The following is a 9,945-nucleotide window of genomic DNA, read 5'->3' as shown; positions in this document are numbered from 1 at the left end:
ATTTATAAATATAATTAATTATGAAAGTATTTACGAATTTACACCTTGTTATGAGAGTATTCAAAAGGTTGATATTTTAAAAATAAATTGTTATAAATTAATAATTGGAATAGGCAGCAAGAGTAAACTACTTAATACAAATGCTTGTATAACATTAAATTATTCATAAAACTACATTTAGTATGCGATTTAAGAGAGAGATAGAGAAAGTATGTGTAATACTAGCAAAATAAGTATTTATTTGTTTTTTTTTAAATAAAATACTTTTATAAAATTTTATGCATGCTGAATACATATTTTAAAAAAAGTATTTTTATAAAAAAACAAATTATTTATTTTTTTTAAAAGTTAAAAATATCTTACTTTTTTAAAAAGTAGAAGCAAAAAATTTTTTTAACTAGTTTTTACTAAAATATCCTTGATTATAGTAGATAATTACAATTATACCCATAATCCTATTTTTTTAAAATATTTTTTTTCTTCAAATCTTAATTTTCCTTCACATTTATATTTATATAATATATTCCCCCAAGATTTTTTACGTTTATCAACATTTTAATTTAGGATAAAAACAAGCTACGTTCCACTGGTAACACATCTTCCAAGTACAATGACGCAAACACATATAATTGAACTATATTTTTCAATTGATTTTTCTTTATTTGAAATAAAAAATATTGTACATTTTTCACATGTTCATGATAAAGTCTATCACAAAGAAAGTGAATACTGTTTACACTTTACAAGCTTATGAAAGTAAGAAAAGACAAAAAACAAAAAAAAGCTGAGAGAAAACATTGACTAAGAGAATTTTTTTAACATGTTTTTTTTATGTAATTTAACTAATTAAAAAATGTTCTTTCCTATTCATCCCAATGAAACAAAAACTATTTTTAATATTTAAAAATTCTTTTTGAAAATCGAATAAAATGTGACATANCTATTTTTTTTAAATGAAAAAAATCTTTTATCTATTTTTTTTCAATCTTAGCCTAATATAAAAAATTTTCATAAACAACACAAAAATTTTGTCAAAACTAACACTAAAAGTTCTTAAAACCAACACAAATTTTTGGAAAATAATGTGAAAATTATAATGAAACAATTGAAATCTTGTACAAATAACGTAACATATATAATATGAAGTGAAGAAATAAGTAGAAAAGTGGCAAAAGGAAGAAGATGTAGGAGAAGAAGAAAAGTGTTGAGAGAGAATAAAAGAAGGAAATAGGAGGAAGCAGGGAAAGAAAGGAAGAAGAGGAATGAAGAAAACTGCAAAAGAAGAAGACCAACAAAAACAGAATAAAGAGAAGACGATGCAGGAGAATAAGGAGGACGAAGGAAGAATGAAAGAAAAAGCTTAATAAGGTGAATATGGGTGATCGATGACTTAGTTGGGGATTTGGTTGAAAAAGAATATCTTGACCTAAAATTGGTGTAAATTAATATATAAAATACTCATATAGTTGCATACCTCTTTAGCAGTGCTGTCATTAGAAGCCATAAATCGATTACCCTCACTAATAATGATAGGATGCATGCTACCCCCAATAGCATACATTTCCCAATGAGTATAGTCATTATTTACCAAATGGAAAAATCCAAATCTACACCTTGGCATTCTTTGCACTAATCTTTTACCAAAGTGGTTAAAGGCCACTGTGATTTGCATTATTTTATCATCGGGAGAAAAATCATTAGCACCAAAAAGCATCACCTACAAAATTGATCAATGTAACACAATAAACAAAAATTGAATGTTGAAGTGAAATTTAATGAAAGTGAATTGATACCTTATTATGGTCTGTAAAATGGCAATTGGAGATGGTAATTGCAGTGGAACCTCTAATAGCATCAATGAGACCATCAGTGCAATTTCTCATGGAAACATGGTCAATCCAAACATTGCTAGAAGCATAAATGCTAATTCCATCACCATCACTACGTGTCCTAATATGAGTCTTCTCTCCCTCACCGTACCTAATACGTCCACCAACACCGGGTTTAATGTCATATACCTTGATCCCATGGATGATTACATTTTGGGCGTAGTTAATAGTGATGCCACATCCCTTACTAATGTGAACATCAACTCCTCTTCCGTCAATGGTCTTGTCACTTGACACCAAGAGCTCCTGGGTTAGCTTAATGTTCATGTTACGTGAAAAGATTATCCACAAGGGTCTATCCCTAGTCACTGCATATCGCAGGGTACCTGGTTTTGGATTAACAATGTCGTCGTCCGAAGGATCGGTAACCGTATAAAACTCACCACCTTTTCCACCAATAGTATTTTTTCCAAAACCCAGAACACAAGTTGCAAGTTTTTGGCGATCTTTTTCCCAGTTAGGATCACATCTCCAACATCTATCAATGGGGTTCGTTGCCGTGCATGGAAGCCCTGCCCTTTTCCCTTTCAAGCTTCTCCTTGTGTTATTGTGCCCTTCTACGTCTCTATACATCCAAGAATGGAAAAATAAAAAGTTTAGATTTTATTTTCAATTTTATTGTTTTCTATTTTCATAAGAAATATATTAATTGGAAATGATAATATCACCCATAAACCAAATAAATTTATGAGTTATGCTACGTGTACACTAAAATCAGCTACCAATATAAAATATATGTTGAAATATAAATACACATTAAAAATAAATTAAACCACACATATATTTATACGCAGATATATTGGTGGCTAATTTTAGTGTAAAAAAAAATGTATGCATGTGTAAAATGGTAATAAGACGACATGAAATTTATAATTTTTTAGAAACAATTGTTTAATATAGGAATACTCACTCCGCAATGATAGAAGTGAAGTTTTTAGAGACTTCATATGGGTTTGTAAAATATGCTTCTCGGTTGGTCTTTTCAGCTCTTGCTTCCATTTCCTGCCAAAGTTTTTCTTCTATGTCTGAAACTTGGAAATCATCTTTCAAATATGTAGTATTCTCTAACGAATTGCCATTTAAGGTTGGCAAAATGAGAAGAAGAGATAGTGAAATGAATAAATTGTATGCTTTCATCATTATATTCGTCTATTGATTTAAGACCTAAGGGCCTAGCGTTAAGCCTAATCTAAATTAAAAGAAAGAATCCTTGAGGAATACGAAAGGGTTCCTTACCCTAGAAGGGTTCCCTCAATCATATTGAGGAAAGTATGCAGGTTATATACATGGCAAGATTACAAATCTTGACCAAAAAGGAATGCCAAGTTGGACAAATACATAATAATGGTTGATCTCTTTTTGCCGTTGAAGCGATTTAGGCTGAAACCTACCTATTATTAAATTTATTTTACTATAAAACTCTATATCCTAAAAATATATCAACTAAAAAGCTCTTGAATATTATTAGAACAAACAAAATGTCTCTTTTTTGTACAATAACGTTTAGCCAACTAGGTATCCAAGTAATAGTTTTCTCGTTCTTATCTTTTTGGCCTCTGCACGCGTCATCTACTCGACCGTGGTTTATTTTCTACCTTCCCTCCCTTTCTTTTTATATTTTTATCTCCTCCCAGTTTTTCTGTTCCCCAACATACGATCATAAATAACATTAATCACCCATATACTAAGTCTTATGCGGCACATTACGTATACTCTAAAATATATGGCTTAATAAATGCATACCAAAATAACTAAAATGGGTGATCTCCTAGAATGTCTTTATATTGCACCTATTTAATTAATTTGATCTAATCATCAGTTCACTCAATCATTTAAGTAAATATCAAAAGTTTAAATTGTATATGCAACAATTTAAGTTAATCAAAATTGTAAATAAAATTCACATCCATAATAAATTAATATTTAGTCCGCCAGACAAAAAAAAAAAAAAAACAATTGTGGAAAAAAATACATACAAATATTGCACATACTTTAAGCATTATGTATTTTCATCACGTAAATATGTGCATTTTAAGAACATAAGGTGTCCCTTCCTATGTTAAAAAGTCTATTGATATAGAAACTAAATAAGTATAATTTGAGTCTATAAGTATGTAGATTTTATTTGGTATTTGTTTTGATACGATGATAAATTTATATGTACCGATACGATAAAAATGTAGATAAATTAGAACATGATACGTGGATTCTATTTTTCACGTCAATAATTAATTTTTTTAAAAATGTATATCATATTAATACTTTTACTAAATCACCCTTATACTTCAATAAAAATAAAAATATTTTTTATTTAATTTTACAAAAAGACTTAAATATGTTTTTATATTAGACAAAAACTACTCTATCCCTTTTAATTTAGACAAAATTCAATTAATTTTAATTTTATATTTTTAAATTTGAAACAATTTAAAAATCAAAAGTTCAAAACAAAAACATATATGAAAAATAAAAAAATTAAAAACATTTTTTTATCTTGTTTAGGGTTCAGTGTTCTTTCTCTCTGTGCAAAGAAAAAGAAAGTGTCTTCGTCTCCTCTATGCTCTTCTTTCTTCGAAGCTTTCTTCGTCTCGGCTCCACTCTGTTCTTCTTTCTCTCAAGCTCTGTTCGTCTCGTTTCTGGCCAAGAAGAAGACGAAGATCTATTTGAATCGGCTCCTCTCTATGCCTATTTGTCTCTAGCAAAGAAGAAGAACACAGTTTCTCCACGATTTCCGTGTCAATTTTTTGTTCCTCCACGACCTCCCCGTGTACGCGCTCAACCCATGGGAGGAGTTCTTGCTGGTTGCTGGAGTCTCCACTGACAAGAACCTCGGCCTCTTTTGCTTCAACGAAGGCGACGCCCAAGCCTGCTCTGCCAGGTTTCTACGGTCGACCCCTCGCCTGTGTGATGGCTCCAAAATTGTTCCCATTGCACTCAACAAGGTTCTCCTCTCTCTCTCTCTCTCTCTATTCACCTTATGATATTTTACTGATCCACTTTATTGAATTGCTTGATAATAACTTTTATTGATGACCTTAATTCTATACATTAATCTAAACTCACTGTCGTTATACTTTTGTGTGCTATGAATGATTGACTTTATTGAAAAATCCAACAATAAATTAGCATTTAGAAAATTGGTGGTCAATACTATCAAACTTTTTTATGATTTTGTGCTTTTGAATCCAAATCATGCTCCTGTTGGGACAGTGAAATACTTTTATACGTGTATAAAACATATGTCTATTTAGGGTGTTTTGGTTTATTATTCAGATTTATCTAGAATAGGTTTTGTAAGTGTTTGAATATTACATCTACTGCTTTAAAAGTTTTACAATAGAGTAACACATAGTTCGGTGATAATAATAGTAATGCAAGAAAATAATTGCAGGACACTCCTTTGAATTCTAGTTTATATACATCCGTCTGAATTATTTTACATATGCAATTTTAACATTCTCTAATTTGGATAACTGAATAAAGTAAAGTACAAATGGATGTGCTAAAGAGTTTTGCACATATTCTCTGCTCCCTACGAATTCGTTTAGAATAAGCATTTTGCTAAGGACTAAATTTCCTTATATGAAAACACTAAAATTTTCAATGTTCTTTGTATTAAAAAACTGTAGAAGCAAATCAAAGTTTTAATAATTAAGAAGTTAAGAAATTATAAGTTTCCGTTTTGGCCGAAATATGTGCAGAGGGAGTGGATAGCTTCTTGAAAAGCAAAAGTATGTATAATTGGGTGACTGAATAGAGGTTCAATTTGAATTTGAATTGGTTAAAGTCAATTTATTCCTTAATTATATGCTAATTTTCTCCTTTTTTTTAATATGTTAATCTCAGGTGCAAGATTTATAATTTATTATTCCTGATTATTTCGTTTAAGTGGGACAGTAATACACCCTCTTTCTTATCAGCAAGTTAGTATTATGTACATTAAGATTGCACATTCATGTATATTCTAATATACTGGAAACCATGAGTAGACTATTAATTGTTTCTTTATTAGGCACATATATATATATATATAAAGATAATGCTCCTAGATATATAGATAAAGATGATGCTCCTTACTAATACGTCAGATCATTTTTATTTGAATGCGTTGTATTCTTGTTTTCAAAAGAAAGAACGTAGATAGCTAATAAGTCAGAGAATTTGTTTTCGTAACTCTTGGTTATCATAAAAATAACATTCTTATACACTAATAACTCTTAGTTTTCGTAGAATTTGATTGGCCAATAATTTTAGTCATAAAAGACTGAGTTCATTTTGCTTATTCCATTCTTCTAGCATCTATTTAGTAGCTAATTAACATGTTATAATTGTAAGTTCAGTCATGGAGAATGATGGCAAAGAGTCGTATAAGGATGGTAATCACTCTGAATATTTAAATTTTGAGTATGAGTATAGATCCGATGAAAATGATGATATAATGGATGTAACTATAGATAAGGCAGAGGTAGATACAATTAATATTGATAGTTTTAAAAAGTTGATAACTGATTTGACCATCGAAAATATATGGTGATTGGTGTTTGATACAGAATCTCAAGTTTGTGAGTTTTATGCCAAGTGCTATAGATTTGTATCCCAAAAAGACTTGAAGACAGTAGATGCTAATGGAAACATTAATACAAGATAATTAGTTTGTAATAAAGTAGGAGAAAGACATTGGAAGCACCTTTAAAAGGACAATCGGCAAAGGGAGCTTAGGACAATTACTCGTGTCAATTGCAAGGCTAGGATTCGTTTCATTCGTCACTATAGGTCGAGTAAGTGGAAAATCAGTGTCTTTGAGAGTGAATACAATCATCCACTATGTCCACCTAAGTATAGACATCTTATTGTTGCGAATCGTGGGCTTAATGACACCGATAAAACACAAGCAGATAGCTTGTGAGCATGTGGTATTAAAACCTGTCACATAATGGGTTACATGATTTTCCAAAAGGGTGAATACGATAAAGTAGGTTTTACCAGCAAAGATCTAAATAACCACATTAGTAAGACTAGGCGTGACAAAGTGAAAGATGGTGATGCATTTGCTGCATTGGCTTATCTATTGTCCAACACAAACAGTGACCCATAGTTTTTAGGAAAATTCACCTTAAAAGATGGTAAGTTGGATAATTTGGTATGGACTGATGGAGAAAGCGTTGTTGATTATGAATGTTTTGGCGATGTACTGGTTTTTGACACCACTTACAAGAAAAATGTCTACAATATGCCCTTAGTCATATTTTCAGGGACCAACCACCATGGCCAAACAACTATCTTTGAAAATCATGTCAGGCAAACTACCCAGAGGCGTTGTGACAGACGGGGACCGCGCTCTGAAAGAGGTCATCTTAGAAGTTTCTTTTGTTATACCACACCGCCTTTGTACATGGCATCTCTATAATTTAGTATGGACTGATGGAGAAAGCGTTGTTGATTACGAATGTTTTGGCGATGTACTGGCTTTTGACACCACTTACAAGAAAAATGTCTACAACATGCCCTTACTCATATTTTCAGGGACCAACCACCATGGCTAAACAACTATCTTTGGATGCGCCTTACTTTTGGATGAAAGGTCTGAAACTTTTAAGTGGGCACTGAAAGAATTTTTGGAAATCATGTCAGGAAAACTACCCGGAGGCGTTGTGACAGACGGGGACCGCGCTATGAAAGAGGTCATCTTAGAAGTTTTTTTGTTATACCACACCGCCTTTGTGCATGGCATCTCCATAATAATGCGGTACAGAATATAAAAAACAAGCGTCTTGGGGATGGCTTTAATGTATTATTGTATGGACAGATTACTACAAAAATATTTGAAAAGAAATGGAGCAATATCATATAGAAATATGGACTTGCTAAGAATGAATGGGTCCAGGACATTTATAATGACAAAATGAAGTGGGCTACCACATATTTGACAGAGCACTTCTTTGGCCGCATAAGAACTACATCACAGTGTAAGGAAATTCATTCATTATTGAAGAATTATGTTGATAGTAAAACCAGTCTCCTTGAATTCATGCATAAATTCAGTGAAGTACTAAGACATTACCGAAATAACCATCTTACTACTGACTTTGATACCTTTTATAAGTGTCATGTTTTGGCTACGTGCTTGAAAAGTTTTAAGAAACAAGCTACTGAAGTTTATACTAGAAATATTTTCAAACTTGTAAAAGATGAGATAGAAGCAGCAGGTGTCTTAAATGTGACTGAATGCCCAAACAATGGAGATATTGATGAGTGCAACACGAGTGAGTATTTTAATCAACAATTGACTATTTAAAGTATCTTATAATAAATACAAGGACCTATTTGCATGTGAGTGCAAGCTATTTGAGACTCGTGGATTACTATGCTCCCACATCTTTGGGGTTTTAAAGCATCACAATGTAAAGTACGCCCCTAGATCTCTTATCTTGAAAAGATGGACAAGAGATGGAAATAGTAGTTTTATATGCTCAATTGGAGAGCAAGACTCTGCTGATGATATAGTGCACACACTTAGATGCGGTGCAATGGCTTCAATTTGTTGGAAGCTTTGTGATATTTCTTCAAAAAATTCAGTCGACTATAGAAAAACCTCAAGTGAGTTACTTAAGCTAATTTCAAAGGTGCGTAAAAAAAAAGTGATGCACAAGCGAGTCTTTCCCCCACGTCAACGCTAATAGGTGATCTAGCTGTTGTGAAGTCATAAGGTGCTCCAAGGAAGGTTCTGAAAGGCTAAAAGAGGCGAAGATATGTACATTGTTAGTCAAGAAAAGGTATTTCATTAGGAATATCCATTACTTTTCAGTGAGGACTCACCTACTAAATACTCAAATACAGAAGATGAACTAATGATATTACGTTAATGCTTTTTTTTATTAGTTACTTTATTCTTATCTATTATTTTAGTGTCTTTTGTAGAACTATCAAATAATGCTATATTTTGAGCAATTTTTTCTTTTTTTGGCAAGTTGAGGAATGTGAGACTAGTAAACAGACTCATTCTCAGGACACAAAATCAGTTAAAAATTCATGGATGCACAATAACAACAATTTTAAAGTAAGCACTTGTCTATGTTATACCATGTATCAATTTTATCATCATTTCAATCCAAATTTGCAGTAGATTATTCGTCGACTTCTCTCACGTTTATTCATTGAAATTGTATGTTTTTATAATTTCTTTTTAATTGTACTTAAATGACTAAAGCATACTTTTTGAGGCCTTTAACTGATTAATTTATTTCACTTTTGACTCCATTCGATGCCTTATATGTATGTTCAAGTGTTTTAGGACCTATAGGACAAGGATGGTTTGGAAAAGTGAAGAAGAGGGCATGCAAAAGCAAGGAATCATGAAGATTTGAAGTTTGGGAGTTTTAGTAGTCTCGTGTATGTGAGATATCGCCACGTATGCATGATGTGAATTTTGGTAATCTCGCACACGCAGACCTCTGCTGCGTGTGCAGAACACCAAAAGTGTGCCTCATTAAAGGAACACGTGAGTGGCGATTTCTGGAGCTCTTTGGACCCATTTTCAAGCCCAAGCTGAAGCTAATTGACTGGGATATGGAAGGAGATGGACACTGGTGTACGAAATTGTGATGTCCAGGCTCGAACAATCCCTGGTAATGGCTCCAAAGCTTGGTGCTTTGATCTTAATTCATAATTGTCACAACTTCGATACAACTAACCAGCAAGTGCACTGGGTCGTCCAAGTAATACCTTACGTGAGTAAGGGTCGAATCCCACGGAGATTGTTGGTATGAAGCAAGCTATGGTCACCTTGCAAATCTCAGTCAGGCTGATTTAAACATGATACTTTATTAGATTAAAATAAACAATAAAAGGGATAGAGATACTTATGTAATTCATTGGTAGGAATTTCAGATAAGCGAATGGAGTTGCTTTCGTTCCTCTGAACCTCTGCTTTCCTGCTATCTTCATCCAATCAGTCTTACTCCTTTCCATGGCTGGCTTTATGCAAGGGCATCACCGTTGTCAGTGGCTACATCCCCTCCTCTCAGTGAATAATATGCTCACATGCTCTGTCACAGCA

At 32.5% G+C, this 9,945-nt stretch overlaps 1 protein-coding gene across 1 annotated transcript in view; it reads right to left on the bottom strand.

Annotated features, from left to right (window-relative positions):
* LOC107640418 (pectate lyase) overlaps positions 1-3,145 on the bottom strand; it is a 3,847-nt gene extending 702 nt beyond the window's left edge. The window contains exons 1-3 of the mRNA XM_016343940.2: positions 2,800-3,145; positions 1,794-2,454; positions 1,475-1,717 (exon numbers count right to left, since the gene is read on the bottom strand). Of these exons, the coding sequence (XP_016199426.2) occupies positions 1,475-1,717; positions 1,794-2,454; positions 2,800-3,029 (1,134 nt within the window). The 5' untranslated portion in view covers positions 3,030-3,145. The remainder of the gene's footprint in view (positions 1-1,474; positions 1,718-1,793; positions 2,455-2,799) is intronic.

The sequence above is a fragment of the Arachis ipaensis genome, chromosome B05 (genome assembly GCF_000816755.2).
Source record: "Arachis ipaensis cultivar K30076 chromosome B05, Araip1.1, whole genome shotgun sequence".
NCBI lineage: Eukaryota > Viridiplantae > Streptophyta > Magnoliopsida > Fabales > Fabaceae > Arachis > Arachis ipaensis.
The sequence above is the reverse complement of the archived record's forward strand: the minus strand, read 5'-3'. Positions and strand labels throughout refer to the sequence as shown.